Genomic DNA, 25,764 nt, shown 5'->3' on the forward strand with positions numbered 1-25,764 from the left:
ACTTTTACAGCTATTCCTGCTCATATCTTTCACATCTCTGTGTTTTCGTTTATGCTTTGTTTATATCACCAAGCACAAGCAGTCTTGTATCTTGTTTCTGTCACAGTTTTTATTCACTTTCTTGGCATTTGTCTCAGGGCTCTATTAGACATTTCTGGTCCTGTTTCCTAAAGTTTCTATCACCTGCATTTTAGGGACTTGGTGGCATTCAGAAAATGATTAGAATGTGAACCAATGGCACCGAGGGAGGACCCTGAAGGTCCCGAGGGCACTCACAATGGCCGCTCTCTCCTCATTTCTGCTTGAAAATTCTGGCAATGACCTGCCCCTTCCCACTCACACGTGTGCTGATGAGCAGGGGCTCATTGCTCTGTGAACGAGCTTGAGGATTCTGTAAGTGCTGCCCTGAGAGGCCCAGGGTGAGCTGCAGGGACTTGGCTTCTTTGCACTTCTAAAACACCAGGTCTAGCTTCAAATGCTCACTTTTTTTTCCCAACCAACCTGGGGAATTCTTTGCTTTGTAGCAGCACTCCAACTCAGGACCTCACTCTTGCCAGATAGGCATTGTGGCCCTGAGCTACATCCCTGGTCTCCAACCTAGGGATTCTGTAGCACCTGACCAAAATTACTCTAAGGTTCACCATATGAAAGCTGAACCAGAAGACAAGGCAGCAGGAAAGCTCAGCTGAGTGGTAAATCACAAAGATAATTAAAAGGAAAAAAAAAAGGCTGGGCATGGTGGTGCATTTCTATAATCCGAATACTGGGGAGGTTGAAGTAGGAAGATAGCCTTGAGTTCAAGGGCAGCCTGGGCTATACAGTGAGTTTAAGGCCACCCTGGAATACCTATCAAGACCATCTCAAAAAGCAAAACAAACGAACAAAAATGATGAAAGAAAAAAAAAGGTATCTTTCAGGAAGTCAAGTGAAATAACAGGCTTTTGTCTCACAGAGTGGGGCAAACTCCTCCTGCTGTGCCATGGACTGTAAGTTGCATTCTATGGCAAACAACAGTGGTAAAATTAGTTATGTACTGTGATTTGTGTTTTAATATTTTTCCTCACAGAGTCTTGGTGGGATAAGGATGCCAGGGCTGATCACTTTCGCAGGGAAATGGGAGTAATACTTCGGGTGGCTGACACCATGATTCTAATTCAGAAGGATAAAATCTGACCTAATGTGACCTTACGTGATGTCACCTGGCCAGACACTGAGCTAGATGCTAGAAATAGGAAAAATGATCCTATTCTACATCTTTCTCTTTTATCAAAATACTATTTGTAAGCCTAAATAAGACATTTGATACACATATGATGGTAACTAGAGAATCCACCAACCGTATCTTTGAATGATAAAATGCACTTTAGGACAGAAATAAATGTCAGATGCGGCCACTCCTTTTAGTACTCAGAAGTGAGACATGAGTGTGGGTCTGAAATTGGTTGTTGATAAGGAGAGATTGTGCCCCCACCCAGGGGACACTTCGTAAGTCTAGACATATTTTTGAGGAAGGAAACTACTCACTGATCCTGCTAAACATCGACAATGTCCAGGTCCTGAAAAACCCACACACCAGCAACAAATAATTATCTGACCCCAAATGCCAGTAGTGCCAAGTGTGGGAAACCAACAACAAGCAGCTTCCGTGTCAGCTACACTCAGTCCTGGTGATCTGCTGTCCCAGATCTCACTGGTTTTGACTCTAGAGAGCTCTACGGCTTTATAGATTTCAAGATTGTTTTGAATAAATCAGGATCAAAGAAAAAGACATGACAATAATCACTTTGATTTTTTTTTAGAAAAAGAAAACTGTTTATTACGATATTCTGGGGTAGAGATGGCCAAAGGGACTGCATACACTCTGTAGTGCTTGAGCAACGCGCTAACAGAAAATTCAAACATCACAAAACCACTTCCAAAGTCCAGACAGCAAAACTTGTACTTCTACATGTAGGTGTTCTTCTGTGGATGTTGGCAAGAAAGCATGTTGCAAACAGCTGTGTGAGGAAGAGGTGCAGGAATAACCCTGGGAAAACACAAGCGCGCGTCCTTCGGAAACCAGATACACAGACGTGAGAAAAATGCACCGTCCTCCGCGGGCGAAGACCCCGGAACACAATGGAGCACGCAGATCCGGGGGAAACGCCTCTCCCAATGGATGCTCCTCCACAAAGCTCCTTCTGCCCTCTCAGCTACAGCTCTGAGTTGCTTGGGTCTCTGGACCTCTTACCCAGGGCAGAATTCTAAACTACCCCCCAAATCAGAAGATTTCTTTCATTTCACCTGTATTGGTAACCTCATGAAATAGAAAGGCAGCTGAGACATACCCTCGAGTTAAGAGTAAAAAAATGCAACGCCTTCCAGAAGTACAAAAAAAAAAATCTTCCATCCTAAATCTCACACAGCTTCTCAGTGGGAGTTGGATTAAACAGAGAAAATAATTTCAATATCAAGGGATAATACACATAAGATGGGAAAACTCTTTCAAGTGGGCTCCATGGTGAGAAGTGTTTCCCCACTCCCTTGGGGGATGGAAGGGAGAAGAAGAGAAAAAACAGATAATTAGGAGAACTGTAAGGCCCTGGATTTCAGGTTTCTGAAACCATCTCTTCAATCCTCTCAGGACAATCAGCTATTTCTGATTCCAGAAGAGCGCATCAGAAGTGCCTGATTACAGGAAGACCACAGCCAAATAAGACAGGCCAGTCTGTGATCCGGTTCTGGGATTTCCACTCTCTTTTTCCACTCATATTTCAGAAATGCCTTCGGCTAAAGTGAAACAGTAAGAGCCCAAATTCCAGATCGAGCACACTTTGTACACCAGGAAGATAATGCTGGATCATACAGCCCTGTGGGAGAGGGTGTAGAGAGGACATGGAAGAAAGGGTGGAAGGAAGGACGGAAGGAAGGAAGGAAGAAAGGAAGGAAGGAAGGAAGGAAGGAAGGAAGGAAGGAAGGAAGGGAGTGGGGAACAGCAGAGGGGAAGCGGGGCTTTGTTGACTGAGCCTTACATGCTAGTGTGCTGGAAGGCCCAGACCTTCACCCAGTCCTGCAATCATCACCTTGACCTGGCCCTCCGGACCAAACTCTACTGACTTCTAAAGTCCTTGGGGTTTATAAACTGGGCCGTCTACTGGATATTTGTAATTCTTCATCCTCATTCTATGCTATGTCTGGTGGGCACTGGGGGTCACTGCACATTCCAAGCTTTGCTCTTTTGAATGAATCCTGCTGCGTGCTCCTCTCAGCTACAGCAGTTCCAGTGTCTCAGTCCCAACTGCACCATGGCTGCTCCCTGACTCCAGAACAGTTCCCCAGGTTCCCCTGTGAGGCCAAGGTCACAGCCCGCTAGTGTCTCGAGAAGCGATGCTTGCGCTCTTCACTTGGGTTGCTGCAATGGATGCTTAGCATTAGGCTGAAGGAAACTGGATTTGCCTTCTCCGTTGTGGGGGAACTGGGTTTGCTCTTGTACTCACGGGGCCTGGAATTTAACTCCAGACTGGGTCAGAAAAACGGTTCATAGACTCTTTATATAAAAAAAAAGGATGCCAAACTGAAGGATTTTGTCAACCTGGAAAGATAAGTGTTTCCCAATTTTGGGGAAACTGGCGTCAAAGGACTCAATGGTCTCACATTACTTGTGGGAAAGCTTCAGCTGTAAGTGATGGCTCATCCAGCCAGAGTAATTCTTCAACATAAGTGCTGAATTGATCAGCATTTGACTCTCTTTTCAGGACACTAACGGAGAGACTATCATCCCTGGGAGTGATCTGGGACTCACGAAGTGGTCCAGCTTTCTTACCTGCGTCCTGTGCTTGAGGCAGATTAAAATCTCTGCAGACTCACTGGTCTGGCAAACGTGGAGAGCTGCTGGGACTGGCTGGTCGTGCTCGGGTCCTCAGGGACAAGTGCTAGCTTTTTGTCTCTCGGCAGGAAGCACAGCGAGCAGATTTACAGTTGCTGTGATCTGAGCACTCCTTAGACCTTTTTCCCCAGCTCACCCTCCACATCTCAGGGGGACAAATTCAGTGTCAATAAAGCTCAGTGACAGCACAACTACACAACTGGGCCAGATTCCATCACTGTTGGAGAGAATGAAGTCTTTTGATGTGCCGGTGATTTCACACAACTAGCATTTCTCAAACGCCTGCTATGCGCATGCTGTCTGCTAGGGAAGGCTGGTGAGCAGCAAGAGATGTCAGGACCAAGGAGGAAGCTGACAGTGTCTGGGCAGCCTCCTGACACCCTCCGCAACACAAAAATGGGGCCTGGTAAGAAAGCCCAGCCTGTAAGGAAGAGAAGGAAATCAGAGAAAACCTTCCATTGATGCGGGTGCTGGGCTTGGCAACCGCCCTCGAGCAAAAATAAACTCCCCATGGCAGTGGGACAGGATGCTGATATTGGCACCTGCCAGAGGCAAACAGCCGAAGTCGCAGCTGCGCTGGTCAAATGAGTTTGGAGACCTTAGGGGGCTGAGGCCTCAGTGACTATAACAGGCTGCGGTGCTCTGCAGTCAGTTTACTCAAATCGGGTCTGTGTGCCTTCCCCGCCTCTCTGGGCTGGGTCTCAGAGCCATCAGAAGCGCAGGTGGCTCATCCCGCTGAGCAACCACCCCAAGCTGCCTCTGGAAAGAGGAGAAGCTCATCTGAGAACACAGGGAGAGACAAAGAGTTTCCTGGGGAGGACGCAGCAGGCTAAAGCCCAACGCAAGGAAGGAAGAGCTCGGGGCACAGGTAGGGGGTGACCTTCTGCTGTGAGTATTAGTGTCATCTTTGGATCATCTGGCTCCTGAGAGAGACTTCTTTAATGAAGTGGGCATCTGGTGGAACAAAAATGACCTTGGCTAGTGCTAAACTTATAGCAGTTAGGATGAAGAATGGGTAGGAAGGGACCCTGCTAAATACTTAGGAGTAAAGAACAAGGGTGACGGTAGAGATTCCATAACCAATACAAAAGGGAGCCGAACCAGTCAATATGGCAAGACAGCTATCCTGGAGCAAAAAAAAAACCATGCTACAGAATACATACTGGGGTTTGCAAAGCCCACAGACTTAAGGCCTCTGCAGTGAGAATATTAATCAAAGGTACAATTCTCAAGACGAATCCTAGACAGTAAACTTAAAACAAATGGTCACTCAAGAAGAAAAGCTGTGTCAGAGTCAAGAGGTGTCAAATATATACATGGGATTTCTGTCTCAGGATAAGAGAAAAACGTAGCTTCTAAGGGTGTCCAACCAAATCCCCAGCCATTTCACTTTCGAATTTCTAAAAAGAAATTCCTTCTCTGTCATCCATAAATTACCAGTAGCTCTGGCTGCCTTGCTGTAAAGGAACCACTGCCTATTTCAAGGAACTCTGGATGCTTTGTTAGGTGACGGCTCCTGTCCTGCTCACCAGGAGACATGAGAAGACAGCAAGACCCATTGGCCTATGGTACATGGCCTCTTGTTGCACCTTGACTTGGCTTTGTCACTCCAAACTCTCCAAGCTCAGCGCAGATGGGCCTTCTGCTGCCATGGTGCCCGGGCCAATGGCAATTCACTCCCATCTGTTGCCACAGCCTCTAGTGTTTGGCACAAAGATGGGCTTCCCATGGTCTCATTTGCTTCAGCGAAGGGGAGAAGCAAAGGCAACAGAGACCGTGGAGGTATGACTCCACGAGATCAGGAACAGCACTGGAAGAGAATTAGCTAGTATGAACTCATTCAAGTGGCCCTTTTCTGGTCTACAGTTTATTGACTCAAATAAGTCACATGTGTCTAACTACATGAATGAAAACTTATTTTCCAAAAGACAGCTCCTCGGAGGCCACTATTTTGTAGATAATAACTGCAATATATTTATGCTGGATTCTAAGAAAAGAATTTGCTAATTATGTAAACTCCCGCTGCTCTTACCTCCCTTTTCCCAAGCACTTTACACTGACTTAAAACTGCTTCCACTTTCCCACTTTCCTAATTCACCAGATGGAGTGTTTGGGAGTGTCTGACTGAAAGACAAAGAGAGATGTACGAAACGGGATGCAGGTGCAGGAGCCCCAGCCTCAGAGCTTGCGCAAGACAGAAATCGTCCCGGGACAGACCAAACTGAAGGCCACAGCAGCCCCGGAGAAGCCCTGGCTGATACTGGATAAACTTGACGCCGTCACTTGAACTTGAAGCCCAGACACTTTTTATTATAAGATAAAGAGTTGTTTAAAAAAAAAAATAAAATAGAAACCCCACTCTTAATGCTCTAGATACAGTTTGCTAATATACTTAAAAAATAACCTATGTCATTTTCAACTTCTATTTTTTTCTTTTAGAGGGCTGAAAAAAAATACATATGGAAAAATAAATATTCAGCTGACATTCTGAATTCCCTCTCTATATTGTGCAGTTCTTCCTTCATGTGCTCTGCTCAAAAGATCCTCAACTAGATATCGGTCAGAGATAGTCAACATCAAAGTGAAATGAATGTGCTTCTAATCATTGTGGCAATATTGCCCCTTTTTCCTCTCTCTCTCTCTCTCTCTCTCTCTCTCTCTCTCTCTCTGAAATAAGTAGGGTATGGGTAGATCTGATCTGACAGTCATGGTCTCCATTGATATAAATGTCTATTTTTTGTTGTCAAAATCAACCACCATAGGTGTTTCCTGTAAGAGACGTGACATTAACAGATAGCCCCTGTGTTTGTGTCACCTGAAGTGCAGGGACTGAAGGACAGGAAGTAGTCAATCGCTTTTTGCTTGTAAGCACCCCAAGAGGAAGTTAGGTAAAAGATTGCAATAATTTCTCTCTCTTCTAGTCCTGGGGAAAATAATGCTGTTTCAGGATCACCAAGGTAAAACGAGATCAATCCAAATGACAGCACCACTCGCTTGGCTTAGTTTTACAACAATCTCTTTCGCAAGTTGTTCCTGAACAAGATATTTCCCGTTTATGTATTCAGTCACTCATTTTCAGTTTGAGGATTTGGTAAATCAAATATGCTGTTATCTCTGAAAAAAATGAGATCTTTGTTGGGGAGAGAGCTGTTTTAAGATTTAATTCGTATGTTGTATATCTACACACTCTTCAAGGAAGGCTGCCCTTGTTAGCACTGAGAATTCCCATTTCTTCTTTGGTTATCTGAAGCTAATTAGAGCTGGTGGATTTTGCAGAAGTGATCAATAGTTTTCATAGTGGATCACACTGAATCAGACCCATATGCAATTAGCCCAGTACAGATACTCAGAGATACCTTAATTAAAACAAAATATATTCTGTAAGAGATATGCTCTCATAGATGACTGCTGTTTCAAATGTGAGTCACTTTGAATAAATACATTCAATGTGTTTATTCAAAGTAAGAGTCTTCATGGAACTTTTCACTGATCAAATATAGTTGGGTGTTTGATGCATTTACCTTGAAAGCATTCTCAGGTAAAACAATGTTGGTACTGAGTATTATACATCCGTGTTTATTAACATTTGGGTATAAATATATTTCAAACACCAAAACAGCCCAAAGAGTAGGCCTTTCCCTTGGATTTCGCAGACTTCTCCTCCCCCAGGGATCTGTTGAATCTTCCAAGACAGAAGCTCAGCCAGCAAAGAGATCGGTATGAAATGTACACCAGGGGTCTCCCCCTCTGGGCCTCTGCAGCGTGGGAGGAAACCTCATGCTTCCAGCACCCTATGGAGGAAGAACCTACTCTTCGTTCAGTGTGAGAGAAACTAGTATGTGATGATTGCAGATTCTGAATCTCGCCCTCTAAACCAGACTTCAAAAGTGCACGTGAGCGTCTGCGTGCTGGGGGAAGAGAACACAGGGAGAGCACGTGCAGCTGGCAAAGCCGGCTGCCTTATCACACAGCCCTGCCCTGTTCCGTGTGCCTGCGCCAACCAACTCGCCTCCCCAGCCGTCACACCAACCCTCTCAACCCACCAACCTTCTTTCCTTTCTGCGTAGTCAGCCGCAGTCTGTCAGGGAAGAACAGAACAAGGTGCAAGCTGATTCCCGATGACCCGCACACCAAACTGCTCTCAACAGCAGTCAAGAGGTCACAGCTGGGAGTAAAGACAATCCTCAGGAAAACAACTGTGCACCTGGGCATGGATGGAACGAGAGGGCGGCACATCTCCATCTCCCATCCCCATCAAAGCTGCCTCTGTCAGAAACCATTAGCTCCAAGATACCAGGTTGTGTCAGCTGGCAAAGGTGCCAAGAGAGGCTGTGTGCCATCACAAGTGGCCCCTGGCTCCCTCCCACATATGCTCACTTGCATTTCCAGACATAGCAAAAGACAACTCAGGCCGTTCTGTTTCCTCCTGCCCGTTCACAGCCACATGGCGCAAAGCGTCCCGCTAAGCATAGGGCTCCTCAGCGTCTACTTTTGCAGAGCTGTATTTGTGAAGTTAATTTCGGAGCTAACACAACTTCTGAGAGGAGCACAAGCTCCACGTATTTCATATTAAACCATCAGTAAAAAATGAAGATATTGTTACTTTCAAAATATAGAAAGCCAATAGCTGAAATCGTTGAGTAGTAAAATTTCTTTTCTACATATAACCTCGTAAATGTAAAGAGTAGTAGAGTGTTGCTTCGGCTATATTTGACTCTGGTTAGCTTAAGGGCTTCTCACTCAGGTAAGGCGTAGGAGAGTATCAACCAATGAGGAAGGTACTGCAAGGGTTCACATCCACTCTCCCTATTTTGACTAAAAGATTATACATTTGGATGTGACAGGTGTCTCATTTTGTATGACAGCATGGAACCGTTTATAATACACAAACAGTGCGCAAGATGCTAGTATGTACAGAAAGATGAATATCAGTACAAGTTGTTTTCCACAGTATCCACTCTGGATGAGAACTTTCACTTTGTGGCCTAAGAGCTTGTCATCCATGTTAGGTTGTAGTTTATGTCATTAGAAATTGAAGCCACTACATGAGATATGGAAGGATCTTTAAAAATACTAACTCCTTTTCCATTTAGTAAAGGCCAGAGTTAAAACTGTTAAAATCACCATCATCATCATCATCATCATCATCAAAAACATGGCCCCAGTTTACTTTGCAGTCAAGTTTACAAACTGTCCCCTTAAAATACAGCATGCCCCAAGCAAAGCCTTTTGAGTCTGGAATGTAGCACTGCCTCAGGTTTTCCACAGACGCCCCTAAGGATCACAAGAAGCTCTCTTTAAACAAAAAAAAGTTCCAGTTGGATGAAACTGCTTCTCCACTGAGCTCCTAGAACTGGATTTTCAGATATACAAGAGGATAGGAAACAGGTAACTTCATTTTTTTGTCTTTTTACATGTCCATGTTGTTTTTTTTTTGTTTTTTGTTTTTAACGCAGCTACGATGTTTCTGCCAAAGATAACGATAGTAGGGTAGACAGAGCGGTGACCACCAGAACCAGCAGTGGGCTCAGGCCGCAGCTTGAAAGCGCAGCCATCGATTTTGTGGTTATGCGGCTGGAAGCACCAGCGAGCTCATCCTTTTCATAATTGCTCTGTAAGAAAAAGGTTTCGTTACCACCCACTGCAGTGCCCATGCCCTCCCAGCACACTGTAATCACACGCTTTCTCTCTACGGTCCCCCTGGCTGAGCCCTCGCTGAAGCTGACCCTAGATTGCACTGCTGAGCCTACGACCTGCTGACCTCTCGTTTTATGAGAAGGAACCTTGAGCTCGGGTGAGACCGGAGACTTGGGATATACCGTCTACCCCATGTTTATTGCTTGCTCCTCCATAATGGATTGTTACAACCCATTTTGGGGGAAAATATTTCAGTTTTTATACCCTTGCCCTTCTTCTCCTTTCCACAGTTCACCCTGTGTAACATGGAGCCTCTCTCCCTCCAGGGAGCTCTGGCTGAGCAGGGATGCTCACTGTCTCTCTCTGCCATGGAGGGAGGGCATGAGTTTGGTAGCAGTGGGCATAGTAATGTCCCACAACTAGCACTGGAGGTGGAAAGAGCAGGCAGGAATCTACATTTTTGAGATGAGGAACAGACAGGGCAAGGAGCTTGTGCAGCTCCTCGGAGGGATAGCCCAGTCCAGAACCCAGGCATCAGGGCTCCCCGACACAAGGACTCCTTCGTCTTATCACAATGCCAGCTCAGCCTCGTAATGTCACATCCCTACCCAGTGAGATAGGACTGTCACACAAAACAGAACTGCTCCTCTCTCCTTACCTATAATTTGAGGAGAGCAATGGATTTGTGCTATCTACCTCTGGAGATGGCTGTGCAGGTCAGAGGAGCTGAAGGCAGAGGACCTGCAGTAAGCAGGGGAAGCATCAGGCCTCGTCTCTGTGCTGGACAGAGTGGCCTGACCGTGCCCACAGATTCCCAGCATCAGAACAGCAGCCCTGGTGCTGGGGTTGGTTGTCAGGTGATGCTCCCAGGTACCAGATTAATTATAACCCTGTGCCCTGAATCCAAGGGCGGATGAACAGAGAGGGTAGCTTACATGTTTTTTTCCTGGACCTGAAAGCTTACTGCCTTTGAGCCTTGTATATCATCTCTTGCCCCAGGGCCCAAAGGTTGTCTCTAAAAATGCAGGGATACCCAGAAAGAAATGTCACTTACATCAGAAAGACAGAGCTGTGTGCTGTCCGACACATTAGATTTCAGCTTCTGTGCCTGGAAAGAGAAAAGGGAAGAAAAGTAAAAAATAATAGGGAAGAGTAATTACTGATGATCCATTAATCAATAGTCTAGGGCACTGCCATCTAATAAATAAGTGCGCCACACATGTGAGCCCCACGTGTAATTTACAATATTCTAGTGGCCGCCTAATAAAGAGGTAACAGGTGAAGTTAATGTAATAATATATTTTAACCCACTCTATTACCATTGCAACACATAATCAATATAAAAAATTAACGAGATACTTTACATTACTTTTTCATACTGCATCTTCAAAGTCTGGTGTTTGACAAGGTGCATCCATTCAACCCTGCCTCATGTCCAGTCTCAGCGGCCACCTAACATTAATGACTGCTTCAGGGGTGGTGCAGACAGCACTGGGTTACCGAAGAAAAAGTTTGGGAGTGGCCTTCCTCCCTTCCTTCCACACTGGTGATTGAACCCAGTGGAACTCTACCACTGAGCAATATCTCCAGCCCTCTTTATTTGGAGACAGGATCTCACTAAATTGCCCAGGTGGGACTCACACTTGAGATCTTCCTGCTTCAGCCTCCCATAGTATAGGCATTATAGGCATGTGCCTCCTTGCCTAGTTCCCTTGTGTTTCTGTATGTTAATTTGGGGAAATGCCTCCAAAACTTAAGAATACTGCAATGAAAATATCCATTTATTAGTAAGATAGGAGAGGTCTTCTGGAAGCTTGTCTGTTTGTTCATCTGTTTATTCACTGCGCTAGTCAACAGATACTACTGAGCCCCCAATATTTTCTAGGGCTGGGCACAGGGTGGTGAAGAGAAAGAACATGCTTCCAGATTCTTTCAGATGGGACCCTCAAGGAATCTTACATAGCACTGCAGATCCCAATCCAGCTGTTTTAAGGCTGCTTCCAGGGCAGCTGTGGGGAGGCTGGGCTGTGGAGGCTTTAAGGCTCCCATTTCCCCTCACCCAGACGAACTTCCCACTAGGCTTCTGCCTCAGAACTGAGTGGAAGGAAAGGTCCCATTGCTCAAATAATGGCAGAGAAAACATTTGCGAACACTACCCACCCCACACAAGGCAGAACAGTTAGATGCCACAGCGGTGAAGAGACTCATCAGAGGTCACACAGTAATTTTCTTCTAAAGTCAGGATCGGTCAATGCTCCTCAACTCTTGGGTGGAAAGATGCTCCTTCCTGGATTATGCTATTTCTCCCAGTCTCTACCCTCCTCAAACGGCACAGACATAACATCTCTACCCATGATGCCAAGCTCCAGATCCCAGCAGTAAATAACAGCCTTTGGCACCAAAATACAGAGAGCTCATTTGCCAGCAAGATGTGCCCTGGTTAAGCATCACACCTGAACCAAGGGGTATCCGACTGCGCGGCACTGGCGGGTGCTGGCAGGCTGATCATCTGTAGCAAGACTTCTGCAGCTTGCTTAAGTCATGCTAGGCTTCAATGATAGCATTTGCACCCAAGGAGTAATTTATTGACCATAATGCCACTTAGAAAGCATCATAATCTTTGCCTATATTTGCATATGCCAGCTGTGAATATGAAATAGAAACCTTTAAACAGGCTTCAAGAATAAGACACTAGGAAGCAGCCCAGGGCTGTTCAAAGGTCACTAAATGTTATGTATAAGAATATCAAGAGGGGAAACTGGGAGGGGGATTCTACCTCACTCAGGAGCCGACTTTTAATCTATATCCATAGCAAATCTGGTCCATTATATTGTTCCTTGAGAATATGCACAGAATTTAACATTTTTATTCCCATTCACGATTGGATTTGTGCCTAGAGACCAAAATGACCCTAACGCCTCTCATCCTGCTTTCTTTTTCAGGCCATATTCTGCAAAACATGGAAACCCTTGCTAAATGCCTTTGCATAAGCACCCTGCTCACCAAATTGCACAGAGAAGGCAGCGTGACCTCTAGACGGAGGCACGCTGTCCCCTCCAGTTGTTCCTGAGCCCACAGTCACGGTTAAGTGGCACCCTGTGCCCTGGGCCACAGTGCCCTCTGCGAGGACTCAGGTGGGCACATCTCCTCCCACTTCATTCTGTAGGAGCAGCGCCAGTGGACTGATTTTCTCCTGATGCACACAACCTGTAACTCTCGCCAGCTGTATTTTTCTGTCACTTCAGGAGCTTGAGGCAGCACTAGGGGAATGTCCTCCTAATGGACTGATTGTGAAGGGGCCTCCAGCAGGAAACCAGAAATGCCTCTCTCTTCATGGATGTTCTTAAGCACATTCAGTCTTCAGAGGCAGATCTCTGTTCCCGCATTAGTCCCTGAGGGCTTCCCACTGTGTACGGCACTCATGAACCTACAAGCACGGGCCCACGTCTAACCTGCCACCTCATGCTCTCCCTCTGGGAGTGGCTGCAGTGACCATACAGGAAAATGCATGTGGACCAGCTCCTATTCCGTGCAGTGGGCCCGTGTTCCCCCAGAAGAGCCATCACATTGACTCCAACAGTCAACATCTGGCCTTGTCTCCCTGTAGTGTCACCGGCTTGACCACAGGGGGAGGCAGAAGCCCCTGGCTTACTTGGCCTGGAGGACGTGCTGGCTGGCAGAACAGCAGGAAGGCCAAGCGCAGGTGAGAATGTGCAGCCAGGCCACAGGGAGGCTGGGGAAAACCTCCCTTCTGTCCCACACTGCCCCACCCACAGCTCTGGGAGGCTTGGAACTCCATGCCCAGGGCTCTCCACACTCTGCTTCCAGAGACCATTGCAAAGCTTCCTACAGAGAGCTCTGGTGTCCCGGAAACCGCCATGACCTCAGAGGCAGGATGAGCAGAGCGGTCCTGGGCGCCACCTGAACACAGAGGAAAACATCATAAGGTTGGTGCATCTAAGTAGAAGGTGAAAGGAAAATGGTCCCGGAGACCCGACTGGCAGGTGGCACATAAGTAAAAGAATCAAAGGGCTGCACATAGATGTGAGACCTTTTAAAATTCCTTACGAAACAAGATGCAGGCCAGAGTGACTCTGCTGCCTGGGCGGGAAGGTGTTAAGAACACTGCCCAGTGCCCCAGGCTGTGCGCCCGCCGTGGATGAAGGGGCAGGCCTGGGCTTGGAGCTGCATCTGGCCGGCTGGCAGCATGCTTAGGAGTATCACAGGCAGCATGAAGCCTCGGTCACCATGTGTTAGAAACCCAGCTCTTCAGACCCACAGTCTACCTAAGAAGACCTCAGTTTTAAAGGCTACTTTCAAAACCCCGTGAAACCTGTTATTTCCACATCTTAAAGGCTTTTATCCTGACTTATTCTGCAAACACCATGATGCCCTGCTCATCAGGTACGGTAAATGCAAACAGATAAAATTATAGGACATCCTCCCTTCAACTACTGCGGAGAGTACTTCTATGCTTGAAAGGCTGTTTCATTTGCTGAAAATTAGGATGGTCTCGGGAAAATTAAAATTAAGAGAAAAGAAACTTTTGAGACTTGGTAAAGGGTAAGGTAAGTTAGAAACCAGAACAGCAGCCTTCATCACTGAGTTGTAAGGCAGTGAGACCCAGGGTGTGTTAATGGATGTGCTGGCACAGGGCACAGTGTCCTTTCTGTGAGCCCTGCAACCCTGCCAATGGCGGGACATGCAAGGACACAACTTAGAGCAGGGACAAAACCTGGAGCCAGGCCAACCATACCTACCTGGACAGACAGCTTATGGTCTGTAGTTTTTTAAAAAGTCTCTTTTGAAAAAAGATAAAGAACATATTCCATTTTTGTAAGAGTCAACTTGAATCGCCGTTTTAGTATACTGAGAAGATGAAGTGTTTAATCTCTCTTATGAAGGAGTGCTTCTGAGCAGCTAATTTATAGTTGTGTGGTCTGAAGGAAGTGCCTGACTCTGCAATGGGGAGACGTCACCACCAAGACACAGGGCCTTGAGGCCCGCATCTTGAGAATAGAAAAATGAAAGTCATCTGGAGAAGAATGTGCCCACAGAAGCTGTCCCCACGTTCTGGGAAACCAGGGAACGCTGTTCTCTAGGCTCTTCCTAAATCTTGCCCCTCTAGCAGCTGTTGCTCTTCTGCTATAAAATTGTCACTGGTAATAATCCACAAGTCCAGGCATGTCACATAATAGAATTTCCAGGGCACTGTAATTGTGAGACCAGACCCCGCCAGTCCCTGGCAGCAGAGGGTTAATAAATGCATTAGACGCTGTTAACCTCTGTTACCTGGAGTCAGAGTGGAGCCTCTCCTGCCTTTTACCCAAGTGATTAGCATGTGGAAAGCCAGTTGCGGTGCCAACGGCGTTCCCGTGCAGAACACACAGGCACACACATAATTTACGGCCCACAGTCAGGTCCCCACTGGGTTCTGCCTACAGTGGGCTCTCCAGATCCTTGGGGACAGGTCAGGCTTGTGAGCAGCAAGCTTCCTCTGTTTATGGAATTGGAAAGTTAAAAGCACGCCCGCTCAGAGCCTGGCCTTTCCTGCCCCAGGACTCCATTTCTGTAGAGAAGCCAGTGTTTAATCTCAGGTTTTTAGGCAGCTGTCAGCCAGCAGGGCGTAGAACATTTTTCTGCTCTCCTCCATGCAAAAGAAAAGCTGTTTTCTGCCCTATCTCCAGAAAATAAAACCAGAGGAAGCTGTACAATCCAATAGCAGCAGACTGTCCAGGCTACAGCCAAATAGTCATAATTAATGATGCTCTGGTTCTTTTCTCCCTTGCTTTACTGATTAGAGAGATTTGCTATATTAGGAACCTGTTTGCTTAATGACAGAATACAAGCAATAAACAGAGAAATACACAGACTGTAAAATGCAATCAACTTTGCTCTCCAGCACTCACTAAGTACCTCGCTGCATCTATCACACTTGTCAATATCAGTTTATTAGCATATGAGTCTCTTCTCCAGCATAAATTGGACTTTTTCTACGGGAAACAATCCATGAGTTCTTTTGGAAATAGTTTGGAATCAAAAGTCCAGAACCTGAAACCATTTTTCACTTTAAATATGCATGTCTTGTCTCCTTGTAAGATAAAACAAAGAAAGAAGGGTATGTATCTAATCCCACAGGATGAGTGAGCAGAGTAACTTGCTGCAGAGTTTGCATTTTTCACACTGTATTTGAAACAGACGATCCTGATTATAGATTTTGATGGCTTGTACTTATTATTCTATTACACAAGCCTATTGTACACTTGATATGTATTTCCCCGAACTAATTTCTGCACATTAAAAGAAGACAGAAAAAATAAGTGGCCTGATAGTAAATCCAAGCTAAGTCACAGTGGGTTGTAGAATGTTCTGGAGGCTTCTGCTCTTCATCTTTTTCTGGATTTTGTTACTGACTTTTGGGAAAGTTGGAGAGGTTTTATTGCTGGTATGGTCAGAACTAGTTGACCAGCTTTCTACAGTCTCTGCCACTGTTTATTTTAAAATTCACCTTCTTGATGATTTGCATTTCCTACAAACTTGGTAACAACTGCTTGCAGCCACTGGTCTGAAAAATGTGCATAAAATCAACTGCGTAAAACAAGTGGACATATAAATAAAGTCTGCTCAGAGCCTCTGGGCCTGGGTGTTTGTCTTTCAGAGCCTGTGCTCAGCAAGGAAGGAATCCATTTCCTCCAAGCTCAGTTCTGCCAGGGGAGCCAGGGTGAGCTGGGACTTTGTCCTTCTGTGAAGGGACCAGCAATAATCCTGCGGCAGCTTTTCCGCCACCCGGCCTGGGACTGATAGGTCTTCTACCTGCTCCTCCCTAAAACACTTTGTCTCCATGTTGCCTGAATCTCAGCCAAAGGTTTTCATTCCATTAAACTCTAAAAAGGTTGTGTAAAGGTTCTTTCCTTGGTGTGGTGTTCAGGAACGCCCAAGGGTGCCAAGTTTAGCCAGTCTGGGAAGGCTGAGCCTGGTCCTAGGATGGAACGTTAGGGCCGCTGGGTCCTGCAACGGTCCTTTCTCCCTGGCGAAGGATGCCTCAGCCGGGCAGAAGCTGAGGTTAGAGGCTTCCAACAATGTGTACCGTGGACTGAAATGAAACCCAATAGGGGCTTATTGGTCACAGTCTCAGAGGTGACATCGAAATGTACTCTACAGTCTAGAAGGCTTTAGCTTCCTGACATCCACAGGGGAGTCAGAGTTTACGCCATTGAATCTGAGCTGATTGCTAAGCCTACAGCAGAAACCCTTTCTGCTGACTAGATTGAGGAGTGGGCCCTTAGGTGGTCAATTGAGAAATTATGTGAAAGGGCAAAGTCATTTGAAAATGACACATTTGTGTAAAACTCTAATTTAAAGTCTCAATGTCATTAATTTATTGAGTTTTGGATACATAACCAAGGCCCCCTTTTTTAAAGAGCCCAGTGATTGGGGTTCTCCAATTTATGTTTTGTTTAAGATATTATTTCTCAATCACAGTCTACAATTCTCCATTTTGTTTTTTTTAAAACAAGAGTGGTGGGGCTGGGGATATAGCTCAGAGGCACAGCGCCTACCTGGCAAGCACAAGGGCCTGAGTTCAATTCCCGATACCAAAAGAAGAAAAAAAAAAAAACAAAAAACAAAAAACCAACAGTGGCATTTGTCTGATGCCCACAGAGGAATCTCAGTACAATTTTTCTACATTTTTTATAACTCAGTCTCAGTCCTTTAGTTATCTGGCCCACAACTAATCTAAGGCATTGTTTTAGGAATTGCCTTTTTCAATATATGAACTTAAATCCTCACTGAAACAACTGCAATTTTGTACACCTATTTCAATCACTCATATACTATTTGGTTAAATGACATAAACACAATACCAAAGAGAATTAGCACTGAAGGTCTGAGAATGTATACACCTGTTTGTTTTGTTTTTTCTTTTTGCGGTACAGGGGATCGAACTCATGACCTTGCGCTTGCCAGGCAGGTGCTTATGCCACTGAGTTATATCCCCAGCCCCGAGGATGTATACAGTTGTATTTGCAAGCCTGTGTGTCACTGGGAGAGCAAAGGGCGGAGATGACAGAAGGAGGGAAACCCTGGAGCCTGGAGCATGCAGGGAGCCTCACACTCATCAGTAAGTTTACAGAGGAGAAAGCCTGGCTGAGGTGGTGAGCGGGTTTCCCTGAAGATTAGTTAGGAGAGTTTCTACTATAATTTAAAACTTGTTCCTGGTATGGGCTTGACTGATACAGTATGGTAAAAAAGAACACAGGTAAGGAAGATTCTAGCCTTGACTTTCGCTCATCAGCTATGACTCTAATAATCGCTGATCTAGCCTGTAAAAAATAAGGTGGTTCTGAGAATCAAGTATGATACCCTAGTGAAGTTCTTTCAAAGTTCAAGTGACTGTTGACAATGTCTTAGCTGCTCTGAGATCTCTAGTCTGTCTTGGATTGGGACAAGGCAGAAAAAAATGCAAAAGCTTAGGCTAATTTGGCTTGTGGACACTGTATTAAGGACAAGTAGTTTGTGATCTCCTGTGATTTCTTGGATTTAAAAATGGGCGCAGTGAAAAAGACACAGCCCAGTAAGATATATCAACAGGCCTCCATTAGCTAAGCCATCCCCCAGGCTTCTCTGTCAGCCTCATTGTACCATCAAAGGCTGCCTGAATCCTGCACTTATAATTTAACACTAATGGCAGGGCAGCTCAGAGCAGTGTGCTACAGCATGGAGCTCCACAGGCCCCCTAGCTGGGCGTCTTTTATAACCTTACAGGAACATTGTAGCATCACATTTTTTATTTCCTTTCCCCCAGATTGGAGCAAACTTAGGTTGTAAAATACAACGCAGAACTGCATGGTTTTGTTCGTGGTTAACTTGCTTCATTAGTCAAATATTCAGATAAGAAGCAATGATAAACAGTAGTTTAGGAAATTATGGACCAATGAACAACAAGAGAATGCCCAACAATGTGTGAGAGACATTTTGGTTTGAGGGGTGTGTGTGTGTGGGGGTTCTGTAGAGTAAATATTCAGCAATGATGGTGCAAAGGCAAAGAGGATGGAAGGCTCTAAGGTGAAACATTTGTTCTCTCAAAACGTGCAGCTGGAAATGCAAATGTGCAAGAGCAACAGAAAAGATTCATTGTTGTCCCTGATGAGAAGTGCATGAAGCATATCTCATCAGACACGCATCCTCATCACCATCAGATAATATTTATTAAGCCTCTCATTCTCCTGTGCATTTATGTGCAGCTGAGTACGGCCCCATAATGGCTCCGTGACTTATGGTAGTAACTAAGCTTTGAAAAAACTCTCCATTGCCTGGAGACAAAACGGGCAGGGGCTTTTGTTCATCCCCTGGCACAGAAGATGGAGCACTCTCAGTACTGGCAAACATTTTTTAACAGTTTTAAATCTACTTCTATCAGACAGAAAAAATATTCTAGAAAAATATAAGAAAACCACCATTATTAGTGACAATCGCTGTGACTATTACTATTTTAATAACTCTCATTGACAATGACCTCATATCCGCATTTCACCAAATATTCCTATGTGCAGGAGAATTCCCCTCCTGTATAGACTGGAAACAGGGTTCAGAGAGCTTGTGACTTGCCCAAGTTTCTACTGCTTGTAATGGCTGTGCTGAGACTTGGACCCAGCCTCTCTGACTCCAAAACCTACATATACTGAATCCATGCCAGATCTCCACCCAGTATCTCACATAACCCTTATATCACTCCTTACAAATAGTTCTTACTATCCTCCTGACAGGTAAAGAGGCGCCAAGAGGTGCAGTAACAGGCCTGGGATCGCACAGCCAGCACAGACAGAATAGCCCGGACAGCCTAGAATGGAAGGAGTGGCAGACAAGGGGTACAGCGCCCAAGGGGGTCCTCCCAAGCCTTACGCCAGGCAGGACCAATTCCTGCAAGTGCAGCTGCTGTCAAAAGCCAGAGCAGGGCAGGGTTTCTGTTTCCCTGAGCCCAGAAAGTGAGCGTCTCTCGTGGTACCTGATGTCCCTGAGGCTGATAGGCGGGCAAAGTACAGCGACTCTGGGGAAAACTGCCCAAATGTGTGCCAGGTGCCCATCAGCCCAATTTTCTCTCTAGACATTCTCACCTAGAATGTGGCTCCTCTGGGGTCTGAGATATGAGAGGGAAGGAAGGTCTGGGTTGAGTTTTGCTCCATGAGAGAACCAGAGCCCATATTCCTCCACATACATGAGTGCCATGGTGGAAGCACAAGGGCAGAGCCCATCATTCAGGGAGGCAAGGCTGGCTGGAAGTCCAGAGGATAAAGTGTCAGTAGGAAATACAAGAAACTGGACATATTTATAGTACAGGATCTAAGTGTGCTCAGAGCTATTTTCTTCATAGGTTACCCAGAACAAAAGACCACATATAGAGCCAAAATGGGGCAGACATCCTATGCCTTTTTATTAAGCATGTTTATTACCCAGAAATTGGGTTAAGCAATTGTCTACCAGCTGAATTACTGTCCCCAGTGTCCTCCAGACCCCAGGAGCAGGTGCCTTAATGGCTCTTACCAGAATGCACGGATGGGGTACTAGGCTCTCCATCCTCATCTTTATGTTGTTTTTTTAAAAAAGTGCTAAGGAGAAAACATCGAAAATGGGTGATAATAAACTGGTTTAACCTAGCATCTGCTCCTGCAAGACAGCAAACTCACCTTTGCGAGGCCCAAGTTCATTTCCAAGATCAATCCTGTAGTAAAGGTCACCAACTGCTCTCTCAGGACTGGATCCTCCTATCTCGCGGTCAACAGAGACCACCCAGAAGGACAAAATAGTGATAGAAAATACTGTGCTGGGGGATTTTAATTTGTGTAATTATGACAATGATTCCAGGCAGCAGTGCCTGTCATTCCCATGTAAGAGATGATAGATCCAAGGAGGTCAAGAGATTCAATAAGGCTCCTTAGTCTGGAGAAGATCTGAATTTTACAGAAACTAGAAGCCTGGTCCTTCAGTGTCTTCTTCTCTTAAGACAACTCCTATATGCAAGAACTTCTTATTCTTAAAAGAACACTTTGGATCTGAGTGCGATGGTGAGGCCTGTAAGCCCAGTTACTTGAAAAGCTGAAGCAGCAGGACTGCAAGGATGAGCTCAGCCTAGGGTAAATTAGCAAAACCTGGTCTCAAAATTGAAAAACAAAGAAAAGTAAAAGGCTGGGGTATAGCTTAGTGGTAGAATGCTTGCCTAGTATATGTGAGGACCTGGGTTTGATGTCTAGTCACACACACACACACACACACACACACACACACACACACACACACACACACATGCTCCCTGACAATTAATCATCTCACAGTCTCCCACAGTATGATCGCTCATTGAACACTGCCACTCAATACTGTACTTTGCTTGAGCTGTATTAGCTTAATGTAGGTTTCAGTTTGGAGTTAAACGAATAGGAATGCTCCCTCCACTCTCCTCAGGACCATGGAATCACTGTGCACAGCCCTCAACTCCAGTTTGAACACAGAGCAGCAGTGGGCTATGAACCCCTACGAACTGCACTTCAGAGAGGAAAGAGCCCTGCCACGTGGCACTCCCTCTGACAGGTGCCACTTCTGTGAATGTGAAACAGGGCTCTGAGCCAGAGCTGGACTGCCCAAGAATCACTCCACACTCAGAGGTCCTGGGACTGAATTCCCTGGGGTGTGCTCTGTGGCACCCTGTTATGTAACTGACCCAGGGCCACCTCTATTATTGACTTTAGTTGGGAGGTGACATACCCATGGCAAATTCCCAAACTATAGTAACGTGAACTCTAACTCCAGTGACAACATGAGATAGTGCGTTCTCTCTGACACTACAGGCTAACACTTTTATTAGCTGTAATGATAGCATATAATTAGATTATAATGCAAGACTCCTCTTTTTGCCATGCATTTCACAGAATGGTAGAGAAGGAACTATTTGAAGGCATTAATAAAAGACTATATTAACTCAGGGGTTGAGGCAGTGTGATCAAGGGAACGTCTTTAAGGAGAAAACCCTTCTAGTGACAGAACCAATTTACTGCCTGCTCTGGCTTCGCTGGTCTCCCTATGCTTGGCAAAGAGGCTGGTTCTATCCATTGAAGATTAGGGATGAAAGAAGAAGAAAAGAGGAAATTTGTAACTCAGAGATACTGCACTGTGTGTGCTTAATTTTGAGGGCATCTGGCTGCATTGTGGTTGAGAAAAATAGATCCCATGACCTGCCTTTGTTGCAAAGGTGACATCTGGGTTCATTAAAGGTGCGCAATAGATTCTGATAAAAGCTATTTTTCTAAGTCATTAAATTGGTTTTTAGGAACTTTACATTCTCCTTCGTTTGAACAATTATTAAACGATAAAATAGAATTGCACAATTGCTAAAACTGTAATCTGAAATTTTACAGCCAGCTATAAAATGCTATATTATTAACTATACTGAAGATGCTCAAGCCCATTACAACTTTTTAAATGAATTATAAAAACCCTTTACTGCTGATAAAATAATCTTAAATTACAGTATTATGTATTCTAACAATATGTTGAACTGAAGTTTGCTACAATGCAAACATGCCAATCAAAAGGAAATCATTGCCTGAATGAAGTTTGCAGAAGCCCACAATCTGATAACAGCTGCTTCATAGAGGCAGCTCAGCACCTGATGTGTGCAGGCTGGCAGGGACAGCTTCTCTTCAGAACAGGTGTCATTCCCCGTGTCCCTTCGACCACAGGAATAGCCAAGAATCAGCACCTCCTGGGCTTAAAGGCTGCACAGGTCACACTTAGTGGGACTCCAAGAAAAAACTGTGATAACAGGAACTTTCCCCTAAATGTCTCCCTATAAGGGAAATTTTTAAAATGCTAACGATTTAGTGACTGAGCACCTGCCATTTATACATTCCATAGCTGTGATGAAGGTGGGATATACATACATATGCACCATGAATTCTGGTAATGAAGATTAAATTCCCATTTTTTGGTATCAGTTATAGCCTTCACGCTTCCACATCCAGTTCAGTTTGAATACACAACTGAAAAATGCATTTAGGCACACTCCATTGTACGGCAGCCTTACCGGAGTAATACCCAATTTTGAGCTCTGAATTCAAGCACTCTGCTGGCTTAAGGACTTAGAAAATGCTCTCTAAGCAGTTATTTCAAAAAGTGTTTTTACAATAGCCTCTTTCCTCTCAGGGCTAATGTGGGTAGATTCTGGGATGCAGCTTCCCTCTGAGCTCATCTGCGGGCACCTGGAACCAGGACAGTCAAGTCCACTGGCAGCCTCTGTGTTGGGAATAGTTGGGCCCTGGGGCAACTTGGCAACCTGGGGTTTCCAGAGGGGCCTAGAAGTAGCTTGAATGGGGATTTGTGATGCTTAGCAGCACTTCTGCTAAGGGAAGATCCCCGACAGCTCTTTTTTCTGAGTGGGGAAATAAACGGGCTCTGAGCAGGAGAGCATTATATGAAGTAAACACTTGGTGTAGCCAAGATTATGATTTTTTTTTTAAAAAAATGAAACAAAGCAACCATGGGTACCAAAAGACATGCTGTATCACAAAGAAATGATGGAAATCTTACAAAGACTATAAACCAAATGCCATGAGTAACATGCAACCCTAAGAATACTCTCTTAAACGAAAGGCTCATCAATAGTATTCACGCGTCACAATCATTTGGGTTCAGTGTGTGCTAAGGGCCCAGGGTTGACACGTCTGTTATTGGCCTCATCATTCACTTCTATCCCTCTTGAAAGTCCCCTATCCTCAGACCACAAGTGAGGAGCCCTAAGTGTGGTTGGGTATCAACATTTCCATCCATTTCCATTGGGTGTGTTATGCGCAAAAGTCCCCTCTAAGATGCTCCCTTCAGGGTACTTATCCAGGGTGCTGGAGGAGTAAGAAGCCTCACTTGGAAGAAAGTTACAGTGCAATTCCCAAGAAGGCTGTAAACTCCTGCACATCCCTAAATGACAAGAAACAGGGGCTGGGGAATTAGCTCAGCGGCAGAGCGCCTGCCTGCCTGTCAAGCACAAGGTCGTGAGTTCAATTCCCGGTACTGGAGAAAAACCAAAAAAAAAAAAAAAAAAAAAAAACAGTGACAAGAAACAGCTCAAGTGAATGTCCGTCATTTTGGTACCGTCTATAGGTACCACTTAGAAGAGGGTATTGCCTTGGAAAAATTAAAATTTCCCCAAATGGGTTTTTAGTACCATTCCTCTGTTGCAATGCCTGGTGTGATAACATCAGGAGGTGGAAATTATTAGGCTGAAGAGGTTCTGAGGACAGTGCCCCACAGTGATATTGGTATTCTCTAAAAGGAAGAGACACCGAGCATGTTCGCTCCTCCATGTGAGGATAGAGCAAGAAGGTGGCCCTCTATGCAGAGGACCCTTACACCAAGAACTCAACCTGCCTGCACCTTGATCTTGGACTTGCAGTCTCAAGAACTGTGAACAATTCATTTGTGTGCTTAAACCACCCAGTATATAGAATTTTGTTCTGGAAGCTCACAAGGACTGGAACAGGTAGGAACCAGACCTCCCTTGCATTGTTACCGCCTGCACTGGTCAGGAAAGATCTGTTCCAAAGGACCAGTTTGCTCTGCCATGTCTCTCTGCTCCTTACCTTAAAGGAGAAAGCTGGAGGGAAATAAAGGGGGTCTTTGGGCAGTGATTCCGGAGGCATCCAGACCTCCTCAGAAGATAGCTGACCTTTTAGTATTCAAAATAAGGAAAGATGGGGTAGAAATCCAGGGGGTAAAGGTTAGGGATGCTGTTAAATATCCCACGGCAGCGTGCCGTAACAATCATGCATACCCAAACACAGTGCTGCCAACATTGAGCAAGCCTGACCTGCAGGTCAGGTCAATTGACCTGATCAATACGTAGCCATGAGATTACTTAATAATCCCCAGTGAAATTGCCAAGGTTGATATAGCTCACCTTTAGCAAAGAATGCCAGGTAAAGCAAGTGATTTCCCACGGAGAAACATCTGACTTGAAAGTGCATTTGAAAACCACCACCGCAGCAAAGATCTTTTCTTGTCTATATCAAGTGTCCTCTACATGTGCAAAACTCCATGGGCCACCAAGACCAGAAACTCCCTGGGAAGCGGGACTTATAAAGCAATGCATTGGGCCATGGAGCATTTCCCTGTTACTGAAGATGGTACAAAGGGGACGAGAGACGGTCAGGCACTGATAGCTCTTTGGAACTTACAATCAATAAAAATGTGCAGTTGCAATGCAGGGCCGGGACGGGGTCGGGAGGCACTGCTTTGGTGGAGCATCCCTTACAAGCAGGATTTACCCTTCATTCCAACCTAGAGCCTCTTCTACCTTCATCCCAACGCACAAATGAGGAAATGGAGGCAGAAAGGATGAGTAACGTGCCCAATGTTTCATTGCTAGTAAGTGGTAACGTGAGCCCATGCTCAGAATCTCAACTCCAGCTTCTTTTTGAAAGTTTTTTTAATCTCTAGAATTAAAATTATATTCTGAAACAATTAACTCTGATAAAGCATTGCTGTATAATAAAGCATTTGACTGGCTTTGTTCCTGCTTAGAGGTTTAGATAACCTCTAAATCCTTGGAATTTCTTGAGTGATAGATGTGGCTTTGTTACGCCTGAGCCTTTTGGATCACACCTAAATGTAGAGCAAGAAGAGGACTCCGCAGGGGAGCCCTTCACTGGGAAAAGCAACCTCGGGTCACATTTAGTCACATGGTTGATTCCTGCCTACATAATGCAACCCTAACTAAAAAAAAAAAAGCTGTGGACACTAAGCTAGGTGGAGATGTCTGGCCATGTGGCAAGAGAGTAAAATGCCTTAATTCCATGGGGAGAGCCCCTGATTAAGGCCTTTCCCGACTTTGACCTACACATCTCTTCATTTAGCTGGTCCTTATATCGCTTATGATGAAGCTATCAATAAGCACAGAACTTTCTTGACTTCTGTAAGTCATTGCAATGAATTGAATCTTGCGGAAATTCTGCAACACTTCAGCATTTAACCAGTAGATCAGAAGTGTGGGTAGCCTGGGATCCCCGGAAACATAGCTGGCAGTCCTCTGAGGGACCATGCCCTCACCCTGTGTTTGACACTAGCTCCAGGTGGCTAGTATCAGAATTAAGTTGTACTGCAGCACACCGGTTGGAGTCAGAATAGGCCTCATTACTTTTCTTTATGCTACTTTATGAACAGTCTGACACTTCAATCTGCCAGATGTTCAACAAGAATTTAGGGACTGATTTAATTTATAG

The 25,764-nt window shown here is 45.2% G+C and overlaps 1 protein-coding gene across 4 annotated transcripts in view; it reads right to left on the bottom strand.

Annotated features, from left to right (window-relative positions):
- Positions 1-1,788: 1,788 nt before the first annotated feature.
- The window catches only part of Gfra1 (GDNF family receptor alpha 1), a 211,735-nt gene continuing 187,759 nt past the window's right edge, over positions 1,789-25,764 (bottom strand). For all 4 annotated transcript variants that reach the window (XM_005387843.2, XM_005387845.2, XM_005387842.2 and 1 more), the window contains 2 exons: positions 10,557-10,610; positions 1,789-9,477 (listed from right to left, as the gene is read on the bottom strand). In XM_005387843.2, coding sequence (XP_005387900.1) covers positions 9,322-9,477; positions 10,557-10,610 — 210 coding nt within the window. In that variant the 3' untranslated portion in view covers positions 1,789-9,321. The remainder of the gene's footprint in view (positions 9,478-10,556; positions 10,611-25,764) is intronic.

Source organism: Chinchilla lanigera, unplaced genomic scaffold (genome assembly GCF_000276665.1).
Source record: "Chinchilla lanigera isolate Chin_1 unplaced genomic scaffold, ChiLan1.0 scaffold00030, whole genome shotgun sequence".
Lineage (NCBI taxonomy): Eukaryota > Metazoa > Chordata > Mammalia > Rodentia > Chinchillidae > Chinchilla > Chinchilla lanigera.